This window comes from Labrus mixtus, chromosome 20, assembly GCF_963584025.1.
Source record: "Labrus mixtus chromosome 20, fLabMix1.1, whole genome shotgun sequence".
Taxonomy (NCBI): Eukaryota; Metazoa; Chordata; class Actinopteri; order Labriformes; family Labridae; genus Labrus; species Labrus mixtus.
In genome coordinates this window covers 14,019,487-14,047,387 of record NC_083631.1, presented here as the reverse complement: position 1 = coordinate 14,047,387, position 27,901 = coordinate 14,019,487, and the positions used below count along the sequence as shown (strand labels likewise).

Here is a 27,901-nt window from a genome sequence, read left to right as displayed (position 1 = left end):
TGTGTGTGTGTGTGTGTGTGTGTGTGTGTGTGTGTGTGTGTGTGTGTGTGTGTGTGTGTGTGTGTGTGTGTGTGTGTGTGTGTGTGTGTGTGTGTGTGTCTGCAGGACAGTCTCGGCTGCTTTTTGAAGTGAGCCTTGGGGCAGCACCTCTGTGAAGTGACTGCATGGACGAAGCTGGTGCATTTGGGCACTGATAGAAGATAAAATAAATAAATATATAAAAGAAGGAACGTCCCTCCAGTGTGGAAATGTAACTCTAATGCAGCAGGAGGAGGTGGACAGGAAAGCTATTAAGGCTAAGCGAGGGCCTGGGGTCCACTCAAGTTTTACACTCCTACTCAGGACTGCACTGTATGTATTCCTGAAACACACTCTTTTTCTCTCTTATACGCACACACACACACACATACACACACACACATCCACTCAGCCTCCTGTTCCAGTTCCGTTCCGTCTGAACTCTCTCTCAGCGCTGAGCCGAGCAGACTCAAGGAAACGGTTCATTTAAATGTACATAATTTGCTCTCGGAGGCTCACTCTTGGTCTCCGTGTTCCCCTGCGGCGCCACAGAGAAGCAGCCCAGGAGAGACGGAGAAAAGATTTATCCTGGAGGAGAATTCAGTGGCCTGGACAGAAACACAGGCTGGTAAAAGTTGGGCAGAGAAAGAGAGAGAGCGCTTCAGGTACACTGGACATCTATCCTCCAGAGAGTCTGTTGCCAACACATGTTCTCATCTCGACTCACCACCAGACTGTTTAAAAAAGTGAAGAGCCATAACACAATGCAGAGTATTTATCACAGTGAGGGCTAAAATAAATATGTTTTTGAATTAATCATCTGCTCAAATACATTTTTTATTTTTTTGCTATGGTCTGTATAAATAATTGGTGCAGCCTCTTTGACGTCATCCATTTTTTTCTTGGGTCCATACATGATGCCTTGAGTTTCCATCTTGGTTTTTTGAAGCCAGAAGTTTCCATATTTGGATAAAAGGTTGGAGTTATAGAGGAGCGAGGTGTTGGCAAACAATTAATTCAAGAAAGAACTAGTTCTTTATGTGCTGATTGATGATTACAGACTTAAAGCCCTAAGAAAGCTTGTGGAGTGGAGCGAACCAAACTCTCAGATGGGTTGCCGGTGAGTGACATACCACGTAAATAATTGGTCCTCTCATCACAACCGTCCTTCTTAATCTTTGATAGTTGCAGTTTGACAATACATGGAGGATACAGGAATACAGGAATTTATAGTGACTAAAAACTAGCACATAGACTCATACAAAGAAAAAACAATCACGTACAAGGGTGAGAGACAGACCAGGGTGAAAAGAGTGTGACAGGAAGTCAGGGAATAGGAAGAGAGTGAAAAGCGCATTGGCCTTTGTCAAAGTCAACACTTGGCCTTTTGCAGATCAGGAGGTGATTGTGTTGATTGTGTTGCACAAGCTTGTGTGTTGTCAGAGCGTGCAAGACGCCCACTGTGTCAGAATTACTGTTGGATGTCAAGTATCAGACATCTGCTTGCTTGTGTCGGTGTGTGAAGCTTCACTTAACCTGGGGATTTACACAGGCTCAGACTTTACACTAATACTGACCCGTATTAACCAGGGGAGCGATGCAGCTTCTAGCATTTTGTCTGTTCAACAACAAAGGCACAGAGAAACTAATCCCCATAATTGATTCTATTTAAGCTGAGTCAACTCATATCCAATAATGAGTAAACAACTGAAGGGATTTGTGTGATAAAATACGTGCTTTTTGTGCATCATGTGAGCATGATTTAGTCCTGCTGTGATAGGAATAAAGACTAAACATACAATGATAACAGAAAGAAAAAAATAAAGGTAAATGTGCTGAAATCATCCACACTACACTCAGATTTGCTGGACTTTCTGTAACACCAAGGGACCAGAAAACAGTCTGTTGATATGTGAAAAGAGTTCATATTCTTGACACTGACGTAACTTTTCAAGGTACAGTAGAAATAAAACACAAACCAAAAACGTCCCCCATGTGCCGTCAGAAAATCAAGCTACTTTCCTCTGGGCCATATGAAAAAGTTTCCAGCCCACACATCCTGTTTTTGAGTCCGATCATTTAAAGAGTGTCATTGTTCTGTTGCTTACTATCTTACATACTAATTACTGTTTCATCTTCTTTAAAAAGGCATAAGTCACTATTGTTTGTATGATACCCTCCTAAATGTCTTAAAGGTCCCATATTATGCTTTTTCTGGTTTTATATGCTCTTTAGTGTGTTTTCCAAGTGTCCTATGCATGTTTAGGCACATCTATTTGCAAAAATTCAAAGCCTGCGTAAATGCGGCTTCTCCTACGTCCTCCTGTTAGCTGTAGCATTAGCTGCATGTAACGCTCGGTTCTAGCCCCCCTCGATAAAAATTTGTCAGTCCGACGTCATTGTCAGTGTGAGGTCACTGATCTAAGCCCATTGGCTCGTTGTGGCAAGCCCTACAGCTCATGTTGCACGCCCGTTAACTTCTGTAGCACGCCCACGATATGCCGTAGCCTGCGGTAGCACAGTAGTGCTAAGGTGCTAATGTTTATGCTCCCCTCGGACGGAGCCAAAGTGGCTGCATTCCCAATATGGTAAAAGAGGCGGGACATTTCCGAGAACCGTGCTGAGGAACTGACCAATTACGGCAGAGCTGACAGGCCGACCAATCAGATCAGACTTGGCACACGTGGGCACTCTGAACGTGGGCACTTCAGAGCCTTAGAGAGAAAGTCAGAAGCGAGCCGGTGCATGGAGCGGCAGTACATGAAAACAGACACTTTTTTAAAACTTTACCTATTGTGAACATACTTTAGTAGGTACATAGATTAAATATATGAACCCCAAAAAAGGCATAATATGGGCTCTTTAAGTAATGCTTTAAAAATAGTACACTTGTAGGGAAACCTTGTCAGTATATTCTGAGGTAAAATAAGATCTGTACATACAAAGAAGACATTAGTAAATTTGAAAGAATGTCATGACACAAAGGATATATTATTAAAAGTTGTAATTTACAAATATCCCACCAGTGAAATGTCAAAGACTAGAGATTAGAGAATAGAGATTAACATGAACATAAAAAACAAATGCAACTATCAAAAACTGCCTTTCAAAATATTCCCTCAAATGATGAAGCAATGCCATTTTTAAGTGTAATGAACTCAGCATCGCCTTAGTAACTGTTGGTGATCACAGGGTTTGAGTGAACTATAGCAATTTATCACATTTCCATAATAATTAGTCGACTGTAAGCCTCCAAACCGCCTCCAGGAACACAGTCAGCAGCTGCTTCACATAGCCAGAGAGCACCACAAAAACACGGCAATTGTGAGTACAAAGTCACACAATTTATCATTTGGGGGGAAATTACAAGGGGGACCAGTTTATAAAATGCCAAAATTTCCATTTTAATTTGCAACAGACATGTTTTATTTAACACGCGTGTTAAAAACAGGTGTTGATGGCTTTGATGGTTCAAATTTGATCATTGGACTTTAACCTGTGAATTGGCAGCCATCACACATTAATTGTTTCAAATATTTCGGGACATCTTTTTTGAAAATTGTACACGGAAAAGAAAAAGACAAATGTGGTGAGGATTGGCTAACCCTGTAATGGGGTTGGTTGTTGCAGCGGGTCAGAGTGTGTTAGATGGTTAATAACTGTTATAATAATATGTTAAGGGGTACCCGTTTCACCACATACCTTAAGCTCCTGTCTTATTTGGGATTGACCACTAATTAAATGCAACAGTCCAGATATAACACTTTATTTTTAAAACGTGTTGATTCACCGCATGTTCATTTTAAAGTTACAATTTATGGAAGTTGTTTGATGCTGAATTGTATTTATTAATTTAAATGTAATTTAAATAACCCTTCAGTATAGTAGCCTCTCTATAAATACCATACTATTGAATTGTCATCCAATGATTTAACATACAAACAACCTCCCCTCCCCCCAGCTTTAAAAGCTAGTGTTTAAATTGACTTGCTGTTGAACTGCAGTATTTCATACATGTGTTAATATGTGTCGATCTCTCTGTGTATCTTTGGGACCAAAATTAAAGTTAAATCAACTACTTTTGTTTACTTTCCAATAGGACAACTTTGAATGACCTTGGTTGGACTAACATGAAGTAAAAGGCTTTACATATAAGTGTGGCCTAAGGGCTTGTTTACTGATGACTGATCAACAGGAAGGACCACTGAGACCCCGTATGTTTCCTTTAATAGCTTTCACCTCCGCCCATCTGCCCAACTGCCCCAGGTTACCTCCTCAACCATTGTTTCCCATCCTGGGGTCTGTTCCCTCCTAGGGAGGGCACCAAAATATCTCAAGGGGGGCACAAGGCTTTGTCTGCTCTCAAGTAGCCAAAATTTGATTTGCACTCATATACTTCAATCATGATAAAAGTATTACTGGGAAGTTTACAAAAGTCTTTTTTGATAAAATATGTCAATGAAAACAATATATTTAATGATGGTTTTTGACTGAAATGTATTCTTTTTTTCGTGTGGGTCCTGGGGCGGCTCAGCTTTTCTTCGATACTGATCTGAGGAAAAAATGTTTGGAACCACCACTGTTCGAAAATACTTCCTAAGCCTCACCAACGCCCAGCTTCTGAAAAAAAGTCTGTTTTTTAGTTAGGTGTCATTTCTTCTGAATGATGATCATTACTGGGAGAGTCTAATTAAATTAGGAAGGAGTGTACTTTTTTGTTTGTTTGTTTTTTTTAATACAGAGAAATACTCATTTACAGCAGCTTTTTATAGCACAAAGTGTGAACACTCATAGAAACTTCAGGGCAAATTAGCTGTAAGAAATAATTGTGCCTTTGGCCGAAGCGCTATAGTTCTTGCCAAACTTTGCCGGCTGTCATGGCAACGGGTGACACTGTGACATTTTCAGCCGAGTGCGTTTATCACCTCACACCCTCCCTGCTATGTGTGCCTCTGACATTTTGTAAGGGGCGGAGCTGGCAGCAGGCACAAAAGCGGCTCTGCTGTTGGCTCAGAAACCTGTGTTGATGTCTTCATGTGTTTGTTAATGAACAGACTTTACTGCATGTTGTGATGCTCATGTGTATGCATGTATGTAGATCACTGCTGTCATGTGTTCACTCCCCTCAGGAGCTGATTTCTCACTCAGGCTTCAGCATCTCATCACTGTGTGTTCTTTATGCCAAGTGTTGAATTAAAAAAAAACAAAAAAAAGTACAGCTACCATGCTAGTTATCCATGATGGAAATATCATGAATAACTCAGCTGTGTTTGCATTATTCATCTCCTCTCATATGGATGCATGTGTGAAAAAATATCTATTCTATAAACGTGTGTGTGTGTTTGAAATGTGAGTGTGTGTTTGTGTGTGTGTGTGTGTGTGTGTGTGTGTGTGTGTGAGTGTGTGTGTGTTTGTGTATGTGTTTGAAATGTGTGTGTGCAGACCTTGTGCTTAAGCCTCTAGAACCAGTAATTGAAAATTGAATAGAACAGTGAAGTTGCAGGCTCATGGCTCATGGCCTAATTTGGCAGATGGCTCTCTGAATCTCTCTGTGGAACCATTCCCTCAAGTGTGTGTTTGTGTGTACGTTTGTGCGTATTTCTGCTAGTGTAGCTCCTCAGAGACAAAGACTCCTCAAAGCGTCCTTTTAAAGATTCAAGTTTACGTCAGGATCGACACTGGAAGTTTGGAGGTGAGGGGCTGGTTGTGTTTTTTTTTCTTCTTCTTTCAGTCCTCCCCTGTGGTCTTCTTCACCTTGCAGGGGCTCATTACCTCTTCTTTTTCTCTGAAACGTTGACTTAATCCCAGCCGTTTACCAGGTTAATGTATTCACTTAAGGAGATGTCATCATGTTGCCTCTGCAATTGCACATGTGTTAAGTGTGTGTGAATCCAGCAGAGGAACAGAAGCACTCATGTAGTCAGATTGTCGCCACATTGCAAACAAGTCACTCATGCACACTGGTACATGTGTGCTCTTGTTCATCTTGTATTTTGAAAAAAAAACTTGTGGGAGCATATTTTGGTTTACAATTGTAGGAGCATTAATGGTTAAAAACATATTTCTGCTGATATATATATTGGTATAGTCTTGGACGCTATTTTTATTGGTCATGAGTGAACTTGTTGAGATCTGCAATATCATCACAACACAGTCCTGTAAGGACTAAAACATGATTCATCAGAAGATCAGACCAGTTGTTAATTCTTTTTTTCAAGGTGTCTGACCAGGTTTTTTTTTTTTTGCCTTGTTGCCCTTCTCTTCCATTTTCCCTTTTTTTTTTTTTTTTTTTGCTTAACTCAGCAAAGACCTTTTATTCCAAGATTAATATTGTTGTTATAGGAAAGGTATCATGAAAAAAAGTAAGGTCCGGATTGTATAAACAGAATTACACACCGAGATTGGAAAAGAGTTTGAATGCGATATGTATGTGTATTAGTTAACAGGCAAAGGAAAGCTTTGTGTCATTAGCAACACGTGTAGAAATAGAGAGGGGGCTGTGAAAACTAACATATGTTTATTGGAAGGGATGAATGAATTGTCGTTTAAAACTGCATGCAATTAACTCTGCCTGTCTGCCGAGGTCCTTTCATGTACTGTATATAAACACTTCACTACATATGTTTCTTGGCCCAGCTCATGTCAAAGGGAGCTTTGAAATAAATACATGACTGTGACTGTGTGTGTGTGTGTGTGTGTGTGTGTGTGTGTGTGTGTGTGTGTGTGTGTGTGTGTGTGTGTGTGTGTGTGAGCCACACTCACCTGTGCAGACGGCTGCATTCTTGCCACTCCACGATGAAATGTAACTTTTTCAGCCAATCTCTCCAGTAAATTCTCCTCTTGGATCTGAGTTGGTGGACGTCACGGCATCCTGCGACTTTCCCCTCCTGTTATCAGTGTCTTTTTTTAGGCAAACTTCTGCTGTCAGGAGCAGGTTGTGTGTGAGCGTCTCACCGCGCACCTCCCAGTCGGCGCTCAATTCTGACACACGTCTGTATGTGTTAATCACAGATGTCTATTTCTCCCCCTCTCTGGCCTCCCCCGGACCTCCCATGGCTCTCCCTGTCTCCCTGCCCGGCGCAAGCGGCACACAGGTGACACATGGCGGCATGACTAGCAAGCCACGCATCCATCAGACTGCGAGAAGCAGCAGGAGTGAACTCACCGAGCTAAATTTGTGGTCCTAAAACTCAGAACAAGCAGTCTGCTCAAATTCTGCAAGACTGTGAGGGCTTTTACGTTTTAATAAAAGTTGTGTGTGGTTTCAGAAAATCACATATCGTTAACAATATCTTAATTTGCCTGTTCAGGTGTCTGCATCTACTACTTGTCAATATCAGTTTATCTGCATGCTAATGTCGGAAACACACTGTTTAACGGCCTGTTCTGCTCGAGTGGGAGTAATGTGGAGGGTAATATCTCCTCTTTGACATTTGCCCTCTGCAATTCTGACCTCATCCACCTCGCCGTTGTTCCCCGCTTCAGGCCCTGTAGCTCTGTCTGATGTCCGCTCACGCAAACACTGCTGGCACACAGGAGCATGCACGCTTACACAAACACACAAACACACACACACACACACACACACACACACACACACACACACACACACACACACACACACAGATTTGCTGCAATTAGAGTCATATTGTGTTAGCTCACTGCCTCCTACGTTTCTAACCAATAGGGTCATTTGATAGATGAAGAAAACAAATACTTCCAATTTTTTGCTGGCCGTCTCAAAATGTACTCCGAAACCCCGTCTTTTCCTTGAACTAAACAGAACATCGAATCTTTTGAATCTTGTTGCATCCAGAGTGTTCTCATCTCTCTCCATTCGCCTTTCTGTTTTAGTTGAATCCTTGTCGTTTATTGCCAACATGTACGAGACACTCAGTGTGGAAAAAGGTGAGGGGTGTTTTTGAAGATAATGCAATACCTCTTCATTGTTTGAAAATCGTAAACTAATTGGTAACTGAATAAAACAAACATTGTACATTGGAAGTAAACCAGCATGTTTAGCATATTTGTGGACCTCATACTGCCCAAACATTCACACATTTCCTTGCTTTTTATCCTACAAAGATGTTTGTTTGTCTTGGCTACATAATTGAATACAATTAATACAGCGAGCACTGCCTCATAGCCAAAAAATGGTTTGATCTTTGCTTAAAGTGTGTCAGCTTTTAGCCCTATTAGTAGTTTGTTCTTCTTTGGGGTGTGTATGCGAAAGCACCAGGGAGACAGCACTTTAAAAGGTCACTAATGCACTCAGCCTGCTGAAGGGGGAAAAAAAGCATGTTGGATGTTTGTCTGTGTTTTTTTTATCTCTCTTTACAGTGAGTTCTCTAGAGATGCAGCACCACAACATGTGAGGATGCCATGTACTTTTTTTTCATTCTTTTTTTTTTTGAGTGTGAGAGAATGGGAGATGGAGAAACATTTACTGCACTGGATTTTGTTTGTGCCTGCAGCACAGTACGAGCCTACACAAGACATTTACCAAGAACAGAAGTAGAATAGGAGGAGAGCAAGACAACAGCTGTGAAGAGTTAGAGTCAGAGAAAGGAATAAGGGTCAGAGGTGTCTGAAGTTCTGTAAGTCAACTTTCAGTCTGCTGCTGCCAGAAATACGATGTCACAGTATTAAAAAAAAAAAAGTGTACACAAGGCAGTGGAGCAGGGAGGTGGGGTCATGGTGTCACACGGTTCGTGGGTGGGCCTACAGATAAGCACCTTGGTGACTCAGCACGGCCAGCATCTCCCGACTCAGGTAGTGACTGCAGAGAACACCTGGCTTGGCAGATTCAGAACATTCAGGGACTTCCGGAAAAAAGAATTCCTCCTCAGCCTCTACCCAAAGTGACAAAGGCAATCATGTGCGGCAATTTAGGGAACACAGAGTGAGGGTGACAGTGCTAATGTGTGACTGAACTATCATGCAAAGGTTTTTCTTTGTGTCTGTTAATGCTTGGGAGTATGTGTGTGTGTGTGTGTGTGTGTGTGTGTGTGTGTGTGTGTGTGTGTGTGTGTGTGTGTGTGTGTGTGTGTGTGTGTGTGTGTGTGTGTGTGTGAGAGGCTCTGGGCAGCCTGAGGAAAGTGTTCCACTTACAGCTGTCTGTGTCTTTAACCTTTGAGTTTGTCATACCAGGTTAAAGACACAACACAGTAAGTAGATTGGAAAAAGGTGAAAATAAAAGGAAGAGGTCAGGCTTTAACATGGAAAGAAAATATGCTCGACTGCATACAAGTCAGAATTTACATAGCTGTCAATGTTGAAGGAAATCTTTCCTAAAGCCTCACAAGTGTTTGTGGCAACCTTTTCCGCCCACAGGATGTTTATGTGAAACACTTCTGTTGGAGATTCTTTACATAACCATCAAGATCGCATTAATCAACACATAGTTTAATCACATTAGCATAAGAATTTAAAGAGCGGTGGTGCAATCTGGGCCAATCTATATCCTAAAGTTAGAGAAGCTGAAAAAAAAAGCAAGGCATGGATCAATATAAAATATACATTTACTTAAAACAGACATTAGTTTGCTCTGACTGCTATAAAAGAATATCGATTAATAGTTTGTCCACACTCGGCCGTAAATTGTGCTGTGCTGATAAAAACCCTTTGGAATCATCTTTTGCGTCATCACTGACAGGTGTGCAGTTGCACAACAGTAAATTTGCTGTAAAAAAAAAAAAAGAAAAAGAAAAGACAAAATTGCAAGACATTGCAGGTCTTTTTGACAACACTTTAGCTGACGGAAAATACAGTGCACAATATAGTAAATAGGGAGTGATTTGGGACACAGCTTGTTTCTTGTCTGTTGGGGTTTATGGAACAGGACCCCGACAGCAGCATGGCACACACCAGGGTTCCTTTTGGTTTCTGTCACGATGATTTGCGGTTGACATAACGAACTCAGAAGTCACCAGTGGCTCTGATGTTCAGTATCTTCCAGGTGTGTTCACAGGAAAACATGCCGAAGGGAAAAAAAGGAGCTGTTGTCTTTTTAAGGCATGTACTAGTTTTATTATTCTTTCATCCTTTATGTCTTAATTCTGTTAGAAGAGTTTCCAGATAATACAGGCTTGACTTGGCTTTACTTGACTAATGAAAGGGGAACACAGACACATGTTCATGTTATTGCTGGAGCTTTATATGTTTCTTAATCGTGTAATATTTATTATGCTGTGTCCTCTTGGCCAGGTCACCCTTGTGAAAGAGGTTGTAATCTCAAAGGGTTAATGACGTGGTTAAATATAAAAAGGTAATAGGATGTCTATAAAGGTAGCGTATATGGCAGCAAAACAAATGTTTCAGTATAAAACCACATTGAATGCTTTAATGTTGGGATTCTGTGATACTTTATCTGGTTCAACATTCAATTATCTTTCTCTATTCAATCATTTCTGTATTTAATCTGAATCTGAAGGTTTTTAGTTTAATCTTCATGGTTTCATGGTCTGGTACTTTAGTGGATCCTTAGAATTTTCTATGGCTTTGTATTTCTTCCATCAGTGCATCCATGGTACTTATTTAAATATCAAAAATTCTCATGCTAACTATAGCGTGCATTCGCTGGTTAAATGCTAGAGGGAAGTAAATAAAATTATACAGAAGGTGGTGACTGGCTCCCTTAAGAGCAGAGCAGTGTGGACCAACACAGCCGCCGGTGTCACATCCCATTCCTGCCAGGTCTGAGGAATGTCCACTCCCTGACACTTGTCCAATCCAAGCCATCTCGCGCTCTCTCCTCCAGCTTCACGCCTGCTAATCTCTCCTGACACCTCACACGGCTCCGACAAGGAATCACTCTACCCTGAAAACAATCCAGCCCTCCTCCCTCTCCTCCCCAAAACTCCACCAGCTCGTCTCTCCCTTCTGTCCGCCTTCCTTTTACTCTCTCTCTCTGTCCCACTCCCTATCTATCCATCTATCCTCTCCCCATTACTTTTCTCCGTGGCCTACTCTTTCTCTCATGTCTCCATCTGTCTTTGTCACACCACATCCCGCTTGTCTTCTATCTCGCTCCATCTTTCCTCCCCCTGTCTTTCCCCCTCATCCACACTTCCTTGCTAGTATATCATGCCTCTGTTGATGAGAATCTGTGAAAAGATGCTGTGATTGCCGGTTGAGGAATAGCATATCCTAAGGGACTCATCAGCATTCAAAAACTGCATTTTACTCCACTGGTGGATGATGCTAAAGTTGGATGGTCTTTATCTCCGAGTGCACCTTTGCAGCTCCTCAGGATCAGTTAAAGACGGGACAGAGAGAGCATAAACACAGACTTCCCTCCCTCGGTACCCATCAGCCCAAATATACTCCACTTTTTTTGAGAGAAAAGAGAGATGAGGGACTTATTTATAGGGTCTTTTTTTTAATGTTTGCACTGACAGGCCATCGTTAAAATTCTCTGCTTAAACAAGAACAAGAAAACAAAATTTCTGGTCATGTTGTTTGTTAGTCTCGCAGAGCAGACCAGCTCCTTTACAGATCATTTTCCCTAATTAGCGTATTTGCGATACAAGAATTCTCCAGAGACAAGTGGCTCAAAAAATCCCATTTATTATTTAAATGTATTCAACGATTCCAAAAGATAAGATAGACAAACATGTCATAGATTTCATTTACAAGCTGTTTGTTCTTCTCATCCTATCTATAGAGGCTCCCCGCCCTACAGAGCACAATCTCATTGGCTGCTGAGTAAAATATCTTTCATTGGCTGTAGCACAGAATAACTCTGGAGAAAAAAAAAAAAAATGGTGTAGCTATCGGCACAGCACATGCTAAAATGCAGACACTACAAACGTACTCACACATACAAACACACACGCGCACGCGCACACACACACACACACACAAACCTGCAGTCATAACAGACCAAGTCACTCACCCAATCCGTTTCATTTTTAAGCAAGCTGCCAGGCCGCCTTGTTGAGTAAATATAACCTTATCAATGCCTGTGTGTCAGTGAAGATGCAGCTAATGAATGGATGACATCCAGTGAAGCTCAGACACTGAAACAGAAAAATATTGCACACTTACTGTTAGTGTGTCTGAGCCCCAATCGTCATTTCTAACTTGTCCTGTCTCTCTATGTCATGATGTCTTTCTCTTCCTCACCATCCTCTTCAGAAGCCACATGTAACAAGGCTTGTAAGGTCGGCACAGCAAAGAGGAATAAAGCACGGGAGCTTTTTAAATAGGGTATCTCTTTTTTCTTTTTTTTTAATACTCTGTCTAATCAAACGACTGGATGTGCTGAGTCGAGTGTCTACATAAAACTAGAACATCGAAAAGAGAATTGAAACTCTACGTCGAGTCCGAAAAGCAGCAGGATATTATGCGTTTGTGTGTTAGGGCGTCGTGGTGAGGTGTGGAAAGGGTATTGTCTCAATGAAATGCTTCCTTTGTTGGGAAGGTACAGTGCAGAATGTTTTGTTATTCCCCACATGGACAATATATAGTTACTTTGTTGCACCCAGCGATTAAGAAAGGTTTCTTTTTCGGTTTTTAAATCTCCAAGCTGCATCACAGATAACACATCTTCACTTCTCTCAGTCAAACAAGATATCTTCACAAGGGACAAATATATTCTTTCTTTTTTTTTCCTTTTTTTTTTTAATCTCATCTGTGTAGAATATAATGCATGTCTACAAAATAAAAGCACACTCTAAGGGAAAATTGCACGGAACAACACTACGAGTTTCAGTCGATCGAGTCCACTGACGGTACAGCTGACTGTTGCCATGGTGGAGAGAAGAGGTGAGATCATCCACGTTAGCAGGGTTTTTTCATTTTTCATGTTGATAATTCTGTGCAATGGAGCAGGGCTGAAGAGGAGAGACACTGAAAGAAAGCGAGGAGTGTCTTGACACGTCGGCATTACGGCGAGGAGTGCAGAGAAAACATGTCCTGCCATGCCTCCTGCCCCTGGCCCCTCTCAGTGTGTCCCCGTCCAGGCTTGGCTACAGAGCCCAGACGTCTCGGCTGATGGATACGAAGCAGAGGTGTCCGTGATGATGGAGAGAATTAGGAAAACTAGAAAGCATTCCAGCTTTTAACACACACACCCCTCCCTCCCATTGTTGTACAACTTCATATCTTAATCTCTGTCTGTCTGACTGTCTCTCTGTCTGTCTGTCTCTCAGTCTGCGTAGAGGATGAAGCCAGAGAAGGTGCTGTACTTGTTGTTGTTGCCTCCATGGGCTTTTCCTCCGTCCAGTTTGATGTAAACCTCATCTCCTGCATCCAGGTGGAGGATGACGCTGTTTGAGGCGTAGTCGTAGTTCTGGTCAGCATCTTGGGCGATGGCGCTGGCACGGACCTGGATGACCCAGGACAGAAAGATAACAACAGGTAGGCTTGTTAGCGACACACAAGGACAATAAATTCCATCATAAAGGACATTCTTGTCTGTTTTTCGTTCCATCATACCACTTACAAATATGTAGTTTTCAGTGTTTTCACTCCTCATTACTTTAATCTAAAATAAGTTCCTATATCGCCACCTAGTCTGTATAGTCTTCTGTATTTGTTATTTATTGAAGAATGAAGAAATAATCAATGAATGAAATAATTAATAAATGAGATAATCAACGGGAACTGTTAAGGCAAAGTTTATATTTCTATACATTTTTCTTATTTTTGGTTCAACAAAGGATGGAGGCTTAATGAGAAAATAAAAATATTGTTACATTTCTGCATCCATGACTTGTTTCATATCTCCACAGTAACAACAAAATTGATCAATTTCAGGTAGTCGCAATTAGTTTCCTTTTTTATCGCATGTTTGAAATTCCATTATTTCACGTAAAAAATCTAAATTGTTAGGACTGTTTGAATTCATCCCTGCTTTTATTTTCAATAAAAAAAATTACTGGTAGATCGAAGGTTACGATGTTAAATAAACCATGGAACAAAATGAAATGAAAACAGCTAAAAGGAACAGTGAAACAGTGAAATGTTTGATGTCATGAGGTTGACATTACTTTAGACTCGCCAGCTGAGCTGTTAAGATGTTTTTTTTAAGCCAAATGAGACATTCAAAGATCCAGCAGGGTTGTTCTTTTCAATCACTGTGACTACAGGGAGACAGTGTGAAGGCTTATCCACACTGCACTTACAGGAAGAAACTAGCATGGGATTAATCAGGCTTACAAAAATGAATATAAATATATATATATATCCTGCAAATTGACAATCAACCACAAGGAAACTAAGATCTCTTTATGCATAAAAAACAACATTACATCTTTTTGGGGGCCAAAGAAAGAACAACTAGAAAGAGCTGTTGAGATTTTTAAAAATCACTCAGATCAGTAGTCCTCCAGCAAAGACCCAAGGCCCATTTCAGAAAGCAGCTTTAGTGCAAACACTGAGTCTGTTAACCCTGAAATGAATTACGGTTATAAGTGAGAGGAAATGTATATGTGTGAAATCAGCATTATGTTGGGGATAAAGCAACTTCACATTGAAATAGCCACTCAATGATATCCTTTTATTCAATATGTCGAATATCCTATGAGCCTCGTTTGTTACTTCTTTTTCTTAAAAATAATTAAGGGGTAAAGTAAGAGGACCTCTTTTTTTTATCACCTGTTGCCATGGTAAATAGTATATCGCGGCTCACTTAATGTTGGCCTTTTATAGTTGTGATGCACGCATTTAACACTGAAGCCGTTTTCACGTGTGCACTCCGGATAATATCGAGATTATTACGGGAGGACTGGTCTGGATATTCTCCCGACCTGGCTGTTCACATGTGCTCCTCACAGGGGGAGACCATCCCTGTCAGACGGGAGGAGGGTGAAAAAAAAAAAGACGCGGACGTAGCGGGCAAAGCAACAGAGTCCGCTATACGATGCTATAATGAGAATATTTGCCTTTATATCAAAGCTACGCGTAGTTCAGCGGAATCACAGTGTCATGAAAAGAGCAGAGAACAACATACTGATGCACAGAAACATAGTCGTTTAATTACGTGTGTAGAGATTGTAGTGGTCGCATGAATACAGTCTATGCACCGTGCAGCAGTCACAGAATATAAACGTCACCCCCCCCCCCCCCCCCCCCCCCCCTCCCATCGGCTCGAGCAGAATTCTCCGGAGATGCCCTGCTGCGTTCTCACATCAGCCCACTCGGAATTGCTGCGGAAAAAATACTAGGGGTCTGGCAGGAGAAACTCTGGGTGAAGTCCGAGTGTAAAAAGCGGCTGTTTGAGTTCACACATGCAGCTCCTCCTGGAAATATCAGGAGTTTTTCAGGTTTTTTCCGCAAGTGTGAAAGCCCTTTGAGTGAACCTACTCAGAGTTGATTAAACAAACTCACATCAGCGGTGTTGGAACCGGAAACTCTGAGTTTCCCACCTGAGGGTGAATGAACTCAGAGCTCAGGGTTAGACTGAGAGTTTGTTGAACCTTCTTTCTGAAACGAGCCCATGACAATTGAACTTGAAACAAAAATACTAAAGAAAGAGAAAGTCTCAACAGGACTGACTCTTGGGGCTTTTAATGTGAAGGAATAAAGAAACCACAGCTCATAGACCGAAGAGGTGATGAGTCATTGGAATAAGTTCACATCATATCAAACATTTACATTCTAAACCATGCAAACTGATACTGTGAGTGTGAGTGTGTGTGTTGGGGTGTGTGTGAGCGTGCGTGCGTGTTTGTGTGGTGTGTCTGTATTCAGCCGGTCTGGCTATAGGACATTTGGAACTGTTTCTAAATAACCTGTCCTGACTAATTAAGACCTCCAGCACAAACATGCGCTCCCTCTCAGGGGAGGAAATGTAGCTGCTGTGCCAAATGGGCACTGAAACAATAGCTGTGTTTTCAAGCATGTGTGTGTTGTGTTTGAGTGACTGAGAGACCAAGGAGCTGCATGTAATGTTGCGATTCATACAACAACTTACAGTTTGTCTTTGCCAAATACAACACAACACAGTACAACAACAGGAGAGTGAGTATAGAAAGTGACTGTGAGGAAGCAGTAGTGACATACAGTGAAGGTCATTGAATGTTGCCAGCATTCAGTGTGTGTCTTTGTGTGCGGCGCCAACATGACTAATTAAATGTGATCCTGCACAACAGTTCTAAACCTTGCTCTGTACAGTATGGCCTGCTGGGAAACAGTATCTTTTGTTGTGTGGCTCTGAATTTCAGCACACTATCTTTAACAATAAAAAAGAAATACTCCACTGAATCAGCATTGCACTCAGCTTGCTGTGCTAATGGGTGGAGGACAATTCAAAGAACCTAAACACTATGCTGCGGAACAAGAATGAACAGCTTGTTTTATTCCACGCATGCCATCTCCCATTATGATACTTATTGCACGCATTATCCACAATGCACCATCGACTAACCACAATGCAATTCAGCCACATACACTTTGATCAGATATTGGGTTAGTGTGCCTCAACCAGCTACCTTGGTACACTGGCCATATTAGCATTGCCATATTTTAATTATTTTGAGCTGGTTGTCATGCAAAGTGTGACCAGAAAAAATACTGTTCTTTTCTCCAAATGCTCAAAGTCTGCAGAGCTGTTAAACAGTCACTAACAAGGAGAGCAGCATCCATCCTAAGTTGAATAGAATCGAAGGAAAGGATCATTATTTTCTCTTCAGATAAAAAAAAAAAAAAGAAGGAAAGTACTGTACATCCTTTAAAGTAGCCACTGGTTAAATAAGCCAATTAGTCATTTAGTCTGGTCAGTGAGGTCAAATCAAATCAATATTTTATGTGCATTTGAAGTGTTTTCTTGTGGCTCATTATCGGGTCTCTAAAGTCCACTGTGGCCCTTTTCTTGGCTTTGTCCACACAGCTTTAAATCGGTCATTTTAAAAAAAAAAACAAAAAAAAACTGTTTTGGACAATCCAGCCCAACAGGCAGCGTATTGGGTGTCTCATAATTAGTTGGCCTATTTAGCAAGGACACAAAACATGTAGGCATATTGAGAAATGTGATGAGAAACCAGACACTGACAGAGCTCAGGCACAGAACGCTGCACTGTACAGGGGGCATGAAACAGTGTCTTTAGATGTTTGTATATCATTAAAGTCATACTTTTAAATTATTCAAGTTGTTTATATTTTGCACATTTTAACTCAGTGATTAAAAATAATCCTGTGTGTTTTTTTTGTGTTTACCTTTTTTCATATTTTCCCCTTTGGATTATTATGTTGTTGTTAATTCCCAGAAGTGACCCCACAGTCAATCACCGTAATGTTCAATAATTTGTTGTTGATTAATACGCAGATTTATTTTCCCTATTATCCTTCAGCCACCATAATGATCAACCTATGAGCACCCTTTAGTTTTAACAAACCGAACATTTAAGTATGAAGAGGATGTGCAGAGGCGTGCAAAGTCTTATTAAAATAGTATTATTCTGAGTTTTTTTTCTTGCCTGGTACAAGAGTTTAAGGCCTGTGATAGAAACCAACCAGTAGATTCCTAAAGAGAAGTATGCGAGAGTCTTAAGTGCTTCTCTTCAGAGCAACACAATGGCACGCGGACAGACATACACTAGAGGCCACAGTCAGTCTTTCCTCCAATACCTCTGTAAAAAGCATTTAAATGGTGTGAGGCCATATCCTGTGACTCCTTATTCTGAGTAGTTATTTATACAACGCTTCGTCTTAACCAACATATTTCCATAAATATCCACCATAAAAAAATCCACATTGGCTTTCTGTATTGATGTTTGAGATGAAACCCTATTCAGTTTTTTTGGATTTAATAATCAATAGGAAGAGCCAGCATGGACTGTCTACAGACGCTCCTCATCATTTTTAAAGACAGAGCGCTGTTCTTGAGTCCACTGCATTGAATTATGGAGCAGAAAGGAGCAAGGCTGAAACTCTTTTTTTTTTTTTTTTTTAAATATTCAATTTTGTAATGGAAGGTGAAATATGAAAAGACAAACAGAACTCTTATGATGATTCAGATGAATCTAAAAGAATGTCAAGCACGGGCAATACACTTAAAGGAACATTTGTGCGGAAAATCATTTATATACAGCCAAATGTCCTTCCTCAGGCTGCAGACAGGGCAACTTAGATTTAGCTTTGCTTTGCAATCAAACAGTCTCAAACTTGAACAACATATCAGGCAGTGAAAGTCACGTTGGTATGACATGTGCAGTATAGCTATGAAGGCTAATCTGGATAATGAAATTCTGAGGAGAGGTTTTAAGATACAGGAGTGATATATGGAACACTCATCATTTTTTTTATTTTTTTTTATTGTTTATTCTCTTGATTAAATCTAGCGCAGCTCATATCAATGTGCAAACAAAGCCTCCTGTTCTGACACTGAGATGCCGGCGTCCAGTGCATATTAATATGATATGATGTGCCCTGAGCGTGCAAAGTCAACAACATCCTATTAGAGGGTTACCGCCGAGGGTTGATGTTGGAGAGGGTGGCGAGGGCTCAGGAGGATTTGTCAGCTGAGATATTAATGAAACTTTATTAAAATATTTGCACTCCGAGTGTTCACACAGAACCTGTGAACCTCTGGCAAAGTCACAGATGTGTAATATAGCGGAAATGATTCTCTTCATTTGCTCTTTAAGGAGCTAAATTTAAATCGTCTTCAAGTTCCCGATTGATGTGCTTTTTTTAGCAGAGGAGGGAGCAGTACAAATAAAACCAAATATAACCTTTTTTTCCCTCAGAAGACACAAAATGAGCAAAGCCCTGGTGAAAGTAAAGTTCCCAGAAATCCTACTTTTTCCACAATGATATTTTTGTTTTGTTTTGTTTCTCTGCTCTAATGGTTTTTATCCCCTTCTGAGACTATAACTGCCGCAGTCTAGGCCTCCTTCGTTTGCTTCCAATGATAAGCACGCATGAATAAAACCTCTCAATGTTTTTGAAATAATGATCAGGGAGCTCGTGTCTGAGCTATTTTTCCTTTTTTTTTTTTTTTTTTGCACGTCTCCCATGCACACAAGGAACTTGTTAGAGGCTATGAGCCAGGGGTTCAATTCCCGGGAATGGCAGATGTGAAGCGGGGAGATGAGCGGGACAAACAGCCGACTGGCAGTGCGTGACCTTGACACCCAATATGTAGAGGAAGTTTGACAAGACAAACAAAGCGTGAGGCTGTGAGCGCCAACTGCAGCCATGCTAAATGAGGTGTCGTGCGATGTTGCCTTCCTCGTGGCTACTCGTGCGTGTTTGCATCCGTCACTTCGTCAGCGTGATGGCTTTGATTGAATAATATTACAAGTGGAGACGCAGAAAATTCAAGGCTGCACCTCAACTTCCCAGTTATTAATAATAATGATGTTTTTGTGAAGACTCTGATGTATTTATGGCGCATACAGTAACTATATGCTACTTAATAAAGTAGGTTCCTTTATGGCCAGCCTCTATTCAAAAAGAATTACATATTATTTAATTTACAAAAGAGTTAGATCTAACCAAGTTAATAATTACAGTACTGGGACCTAATGATTATATCATACTGCTTTAGCTGAATGAATAGATGTCAACTGTCAATCAACTGTTGACCTGAACTTGAGCGTTGATGTAGGTAAATGAATAGTTTAAAAAGTTTGTAGAATGCTTATGTAAAACAATATGACACTCAAGTTGATGCTGATGTACTGTATATCTGCACAGCTATGATGATTTTCTACTCTCAGCCTGCTGCCTCATCTATTACCGAATCACCGCCGTGCTGATATTCAGTACAGCTTGAGTTGAATATTCCTTAATCAGCAGCTGTGTTGTGCAGTGTAAATCTGTAATTAATTGCTCCTTTATTAGAATCATGACAATCTGAAGTATTATCCGTTGTGTTCGGGGATATTCTCACTGGGATGCTGATCTCACACAAGGCTTTGTCACTGTGACAAGGACGCGTCTCACGGCCCTCTCTGACAGGGATTTGTTGACTTGATGTTGAGCCTCTATTTTGGATCAACGAGTCTATTGGTCCCCCTTAAATCAAAGTGTGCTGCCGTCTAATTGTGTTTGAACATTCCAGTCGTGAACCGCATGCTTAATGGCAGCTTAGAAAGTCTGCCACAGCCTGGTCCAACATTTCACTGCAGCACACTTACAAACACGGGCTGGAGGAGAGACATCCAAATGGACTTCAGTGCTACACATGAACAATCAGGACGCAGTTTTTCGGAAAAACTTGTACAGGAAACACTTTAAGGGTTAAGGGAGATTTGTAGTGTCTGGAAGAATTGCATCTCCCATGTGTTACAGGTTTATTTGTCAGAGGAACTTAACTTAAAGCATTATAAGAGAAAGGAAATGGTAACAGGAGGTTTGCAATCTGTCAGGAGAGAGTAAAAAAAAAAAAAGATGAAGTTCACCAGCTGTTCTCTTTGTAACTGCTTAGGTTAGCTTGAAACTGCACAACTGCAAAATCTCCATTTACAAAAGTACATCCATTAATGCTAAAGGTGAGTCCTAAGCAGAGCATAGTTCATTTAGTTCTTCAGTGATACTTCTTATCCAGGAAACCTTGAAGAGGCCAGAATGACAGTATCACAATCCAGACAAGGCTTCAAAGAGGATAGAATCAGGAGCGCTGAAAGAGTGTTGTCAGAGGCAAGGTGGGGGGAAAAAAAGAGATATCAACTTTGACCTGCAATCCAGCTTCTTCTTTCTTCCTCGTGTGCGACTCATCACACTCAGTTAATTACTGAGATTTACAGCGCTGTGCGCCTCCAGCACCAAGACCAAAAGCACAATCACTGCAAAGGGACTTTCACTACAAAATGTTCAACCTTTTGTTCCACTAAGCCTGTGTTTTATTCCAGGGTGCTTCCTAGTAACCCTGAGGCACTGCAACTTTCCTTCTTTTCTTCTTAAAAAAAAAAAAAGACCTCAAATGAGTAAGTGTTGGAAGAGAGGCGGAATTCAGGCTCTTCTATGACATCAATTTTTCATACTGTTGTCAATTTATCTTTCTTTTCTGGCGTGATTGTTGATATCTTACCCATATTCATTTAATGGGGGGGGGGGGGCAGGGCAGGAGGTGATAAACATGCTGAGTTATGTCTCAGACTGTGAGTCATTTAAAGCCATTGACTTGCTACTTCTCCGTGAAGAGGGAAAGGATAATTGTGGATATCACTGAGAAGTGAATCTGTTGGACGGCTAAATGTCAGGGGCGTGGGGAGAGGCGGAGAGAGATGTTTGCATAAGAGGGCCGGGGGCACTTGTCGATCTCCCATATGGCCCTCATTATAATGAAGAATCCTTGTGAGTCAACAGCATAGCATCCTTGAGTCAGGCAGTCACAGGAGACGATACATAGCCTATTTTAGACCGTATGTTTTCGCTCTCACTAAACACGAGACATTATAGCAACATTTCATGAGCTACTTAATCTGCGATGCCAGCGCGGGGACTGTGTGTGTCCACTCCTGGCCTCTAATGGCTTTCTATTTGAGGCGCCACGTTTTTTGAAGTCACAGAATTATTATAGATGACTAGCAGGCAGCTTTCAAGCAAATTTCAAAACTTCACAGATGAATGATAGATTTTCTTCCCTGCGCTTGCAGATGAAGCTTGACATTTCCAATGTGGGTGGTATTTCCTAACAACATGGGCCAATCTTCGTTTGATAGCCCTCGCACCTAATTAGAGCAGCTCTAATGTTCCACTCGGCAGAGTGTCAAATCCAATGTCCAATTACACAGCAGATCAAGGCCAAAGGTCCGCCTCCACTACCTCTGTGGCTGATTATAGAAGAAATGCCACGGCTGCATCACACAGGAAGCAACTGGTCCGACAGAGTAAAGGAAAATGCACATGCATTCACACTTTAACACATAAGGGGATCAATACCACAGGCGAATAGGCTGAGGGACTGAGGGTGGCTCTCTCAGACCCAGTCTGTATGTTTGAGACAGAGTCTCTCTGTTACAGCCTGCACACGCACACAGAGGCCTCTCAGTGCTGCAGTCAGACCACGATGGAGACTAGCAGGTCTGAACATTCCCAGAATGTTAAAATCAATCAAGTCTAAGCATTGCTGTAACTATCTGTGGATAAGTCATGCTTGCAAGGGTAACTCAGCTCTCTTCTTTTCTTTTGTGGATTGAAATCTTTCAGTATGTCAATAATCAATTCAAACAGAGCAGAACCTCATCCAGATGGCTCATCTCCGATGTTTAATGTTGAGATTGACACCACATGCTTAACACAATGTGTGTGGATTCCACCTGCATACACGACGAGAGGAAATGCCACACCTGAAACAGAACACTTCAAGGTAAAAAGGAATCCTTTTTTCTCCACTGTATTCTGTGCAATTTAATATTCAAGAAAAATGAAGAGTATTAATGGCATTACGTGTCATCAAATCTCTTCAGCGGTACCTCAGTCTGCACATATTTTTTTTTTTTACTTCCCTTTATAAGCAGAAAACTTTCCGCTCTTTTGGAAAAGTGAGCTCCTGTAAACCTGACACAGAGGAGAGATGGAGGGCAGAGCACAGTTGGGGTGGGCTTGAAGGGTGGGGCTGGGTGTGAGTGAGGCAAGCATGTGTGTGTTTGTGAGCAGGAGGCTGCAGCAGTAATTGCCTGGGAAAAGGCATGTGTAAGAAGGACGTTGAAGCTTATTAAAGGAGGAGACAGAGTGATTATTCACTATGGTCCTCTTGAGAGACTGACGCTGAAGTCATTGCTTTTAATTAACTCTGAAACGGTTTTGTGGAGTAATAACAATATTAAGATGGGAGCGGAGAGTAGAAGCGCAAACACATCCTGGATCCGTTTCAAGCTTTTTAATTACAATTAAATAGACAAGATGGCACAATAGCATAATAACGATATCTTTTATGTCCTCTTTTCTTTCTCCTCTTTTTACCCATCCTACAAATGTGTCTTTGTCTCTGCTGTCTATCTCATGATGCTTCCATCACAGGTTATAGAAAAGCATTGATTTACTGGAGACAGTTGAGGATGGCTTGGAATTTTTTGACACACCAGTAAGAGAAGAGGCAATGAAGAAGGCAAAAAGAAAGTGAGCGGAGAGGAACTTGGATTGCAGATGAAGTGTGCTGAGCTGAAAATAGATTTCTTATTTGTTTGTTTACCTGGCAGCTCACTTTTGGTCTAGCTTGAAAGTGTCAAAGTCCTGGGGACAGAGTTGGGATTCTTGCTTTCCATGCTGTCATATAAAAAGTTGAAATGGAAAAAAGAGTAACCCGTGGATGTTGGTGTTATACACAGCTTGTAAGAACCTTTGGAGTGGGAGGAGCAAAAGCTGGCATGCTGCGGCACTGCGGGGCCTGGAAACCCGCCGATTTCCTCGAGCCAAAAGATGATAAAATACTAGTATTGTGTGCAATCCCCTGGCCTCCCCTGTCCCAGCTCACTGTGTAGCTTTTTGCAGCCTTAATGAGCTGAGTAAAGCACCAGTGTTTCTCCAGGAGCCCCTGTTTGACTCTCAGCACTTCATCAATGATGTAGCATAAGTTTGCCTAACATTTATAACCATTCATAGTCATTTACACAGACCGGGGCTCTGGGGCCTTCTTCATCAGCCAAGAACACAAAGCTAATAAACACTACAGCGAGAGGACTGCGTGTTTATGTAAAAGCTGTGCATAGGACGGAGGAAGCAGTTACCACTTTATAAACATTACGCAGGTCTCTGGAGAGGAACACTGTGTGCGTCTAACTTAAGTACCTCCACACCCTCCTCTTGGGAGCACAATGAAGCGGCAACAGAAGGCATTTTATAGGAACATATGTTCCTATTCCCCAATTATATATCAATGCTCTTCCGCCCGCCCATAAACATTACTGTTGAATGAGACATTATATATAGAACGCAGCGGCTGTAACTCTCTTTTTCTTGCTGGGTGTGTTCTTGGCGAGGGTCAGAAATGTAACCTCTAGCTGCAACGATGAGACTGCAGGTTCACAGCACAGAGCTGATGCCAACTATCATTTTTTCTCAAAGACACATAAATGATTGTCTCAGCACTTTTACTGTATAACAGCTTTATACTTTATTCTAACTCTTTATATGTATTGACACAGATTTTTTTTTATGTTGTTAAACTTTCCAAAAAAAAAAGTAAGGTGCTAAAGAGAAGAAAAAATAAAAATGAAGTCACTTCTGAGCCAGCTGAAGCAGGTCAGAGAGGATTCTGGGCCAAGATGTAAAAATACTTTGAGAAGATGAGATTTAGGGGGATTTTTTACTTATATTTATTATTAATCTTGTGTCAGTGCAGGGTGGTGTTTCTGACTGTGGAGGAGCCCTAAGTCTTTATGAAATGGACTATAAATGATACATTTCCTTTGACTTGTGGTAAGTGAGATATCACTTATGTTATAAAGTTATTTTAAAAAAAAACTGTTACCAGCAGCATTTATGATAGCAAGACTCTGTCTTAATGTTCTATTCACTTTGATTGCAGAGATCTTTGGGTGAAGTAATAAAGTGCAGCAGAGCTAGAGAAGGATGCTGTTTTAAGATGGAGAAATGTGGCCATTTGTGAAATGCCAAGCTGGCAGTGCCTTAACTTTCTCTGTGTATTACCATATATACACTTTAACACATAATCTAACCACAGTAAGTATTTCTAAAGCATTGAAATGTTAGTTCTGTTAGAACCAAACGCTGCTTACTGAATCATAAGCCTTTAAATAATATGCTGCTTCCTTGTTGTCTATTTTATTCACAATAATAATGATAGCCTACTTTTTTCATGTCTGTTGTGAACGTTGGAACACGTAGAAATACTTGCAGACTGTGCAAAAACAGCGCTAATCTGAAATAACCGTGTAGGTTTGAGTACCATCCATCGTTTTACAGGGGAAACATATTCGGGAGCTGCTTTGAGCAGAAGAGATCTGACGGCTGATCGGAAGGCTGCAAACTCCACCGGCACACATTACCGACCTGAGAAGACCCTTCGGGGCGCGAAATAAAATTAAAGCCCCATTAAAATGATGCATCAAAGAAGCCGAGAATAGATAGCGCAGACGCCCTAATGTGTTTAACACGACTCAGGAGACAGACGGGTGCAGCGGCGGACAAGCAGCGTTATCCGGTGGGCTTGAATTTAAACATGGAATAAAAGGAATTTCTAATCTTTCCTCCCCTTTTTACATTTCGAGTGCAGCCAAGACACTACAGCGCACCAAATCTAAAGTGTTGTGGCGATTTCTAATAACAAGAACCCAGGTTTATTGCCTGCAAACACTTGCTTATAATAATTATAGCAGAAATTCATGATAACAAAATGTATTATCGTTTTATTACTTATTATTACAGTAGCTATATAATCGCTCCTTAAAGCCAATCGCCCACATTAATTCCGAAGCACGTCTTTTTTTTTTCTTTTTTTTTTATCTTAACTTCGGCTCTTCAACTCTTCCACAACAAAATTCAGTAAATCTCTGCCGAAAACTAACATTTAATCTCTCGGAATCAAACGAAATCTGGGGGGGAAAGAAAGCATAAAAAGCTCCGATTTTTACACTGCAAAAGCAAAAAAAGATTGGCGTGCTCCCTTTTCAGCTCAAACTGTGACCGTCCTCTGGATGTCGGGACGCCGGCAAAGTCAGGACGCAGCGCTGCACAGAGGTGGACGCGGGATGCCACCAGTCAACACGTCTTTATCTCCAGGCGCGCTGGGTGACAGCTGTGCGCTCTGGGCTTTGTCATGCGGATGCGTGAACTTTTCACTTCTTTTTTTTTTTATTTTATTGAGTGAAAATAATCTGACTGGAATTTTAAGAGAGCCTCCGTATCAAGCAGGGGATGCAACCCACGGGAGACAATGTTTTCACACCGAGAAAAAGGAAAGAAAGAAAAAGTTTCAAATCACTAACCTGGCCGTTTTTGCAGAGGTCTGCCCACATGCTGGTGCCATCCCCTCCTCTCATCAGCACGTGGTAGATGAAGAAGTATGTGCCCGGGATGCTGCAGATGAACTTGCCAGAGATGCCATCATAGTTGTTGCCCAGGTTGGTGACCACGTCGTCAAACTTGAGGATCTCGTAGCCTTCATGGGGGTTCTTAAGCCCCGCATAGAAGGCCACCCGAGGCACCGTGCTGTAGGTAGCAGTGCTGATAGCTCCATTCCCCCCAAGACCCAAAATCCCAGTCCTCCCTTGATCCCCTCTGTCTCCAGGAGGCCCTGCTGGTCCCGGTGGCCCTGGTTCTCCTGGCGGTCCTGGTGGTCCCGGCTTGCCTGGCCGTCCGGGCTTCCCCTGTGGGCCCTGCAGTAAGGTGGAGGGTGGAAGTACGTTGCTGTGGTCACTCAGTGCCTCTGCCTCCGCTTGGAGCCCAGTGGAGCTGGTGCTGCTGGCCGGGGTGCCCTTGTTCAAGTAGGGGTCGCACACCATCCGACAGGTGCCCAGCATCTCATAGTGGCTGGCATCTGTTCCCACAGAGCTGACGAGCACCGGGATGAGGACCACCAGCACCAGGACCAGCATAACCCCTACGGCAGCCGCCACCAGGGTCTTCCTCCCGATGCTGAGTCGGGGAAGGGGCTGCGCTGCCAGCGTGGGTCTCCCGGGGGCGGAAATGGTGACTGCTGGGTGTGGGGAGCCTGTCACCGAGGAAAGGGACCCACAGATCCCGAGGAAAGTTGCAAGAGGACCGGCAAGTGTTTGAGGGCAAGACAAAGATCCACATACACTTGATCCTTCTCTCTGCTCTGCATAGACACACTAATGAAGACGAACAGTCACTCACACATGCATGAAGAGCTAATGAAACCCTACCATGCACAGGAAGACATCCAGCCTGCACTTACAAACACAATCTGACTTGTGAGAAGAAGCAACAAGGATGCAGAGGAGCCCAGAGGAGCGGAGTGAGAGACAGAGGGAGCGAGACAGAGAGAGAGAGAGAGAGAGAGAGAGGAGATGAGTGGGTGAGTGTGAGATATACAGAGCAGCCACTGGATCTGTGGGTGCGTGTGTGTGTGTGTGTGTGTGTGGTGAGTTTGTGGTGCTGGATTCTCAGGCTTGGCTTTTTATATGGCAAGAGAAGCAAAGCCCCTCTCCTCCCTTCCCCTCCCCTCTGCTCCCCCATCAAGTGAGAGGTTGGTGTGGTTACGTCCCCTCTCCTCTCTCTCTCTTTCTCTCTCTCTCTCCCTCTCTCTCTCTTTGGCTCACTCGGAGGAAGGACTCTCATCACATTGCATTTCTCTCTACCAACTCCTGAGCTGCTGAGGACCCAACACAACCCCCCCCCCCCCAGACCATCCCCCCCCCCCCCCCATTTTCATCCCTCTCTTTCTCTCCTTCCCCCCTACTTTTGATGCTGTTTCTCACTCCCTTGCTTTTTCTCCTCTCTTATCAGCATCCAGCCTCTAAAAATAAAGATGGATCTGTGCAAAGACAACCTTTTTTTCTTTTCCTGGAGGTGGGTTCTAGAGATTCATGCATATATGTGCACAGACACAAGAAAACACTTAAATTTTCTTTGCCAGGAAAATGCAAGCAGCTTCTCAAATATAAAAAAAAGGTGCTAATTACAAAAGTTATTGCCAAGAATGTTCTCATAAGCCAACAGCTTGAACAGTATTTTATTATACATACAACCTTCAATGTGGAATTACTGTTTGGAAAAAAAAATCTTACTGTATCTCATAGGTAAGTCACATAAGGAGGCAATATAAAGGTAAAAAGCAGTAATTTATTCTGCCAATAGGGGCCACTGACACTTCCCGTTTTCCCTCCTTTTTTTTTTTTTTTTTTTTTTTACCAATAACCCAATTTCTCACTGAATTCACTGTCAACCTTTCTTATTGGTGTCTTTTTTTTTTTTAAAGTATTGATTTCACAGCTTTTATCAAATTAAAGGTCCTTTGGAACTGGTCGGGAGAAAAAAAATCTATATGCAGCAGTGATGTCATTTG

The 27,901-nt window shown here is 41.9% G+C and overlaps 1 protein-coding gene across 1 annotated transcript; it reads right to left on the bottom strand.

Annotated features, from left to right (window-relative positions):
- Window positions 1–11,570: 11,570 nt before the first annotated feature.
- LOC132954123 (C1q-related factor) lies at window positions 11,571–26,971 on the bottom strand. Its single transcript, XM_061026593.1, has 2 exons — window positions 25,860–26,971; window positions 11,571–13,348 (listed from the first exon to the last, which is right to left on the bottom strand). Exons 1-2 carry the CDS (start codon window positions 26,466–26,468, stop codon window positions 13,169–13,171), a joined length of 789 nt encoding a protein of 262 aa, XP_060882576.1. The 5' UTR covers window positions 26,469–26,971; the 3' UTR covers window positions 11,571–13,168.
- Between the last annotated feature and the right edge of the window lie 930 nt (window positions 26,972–27,901).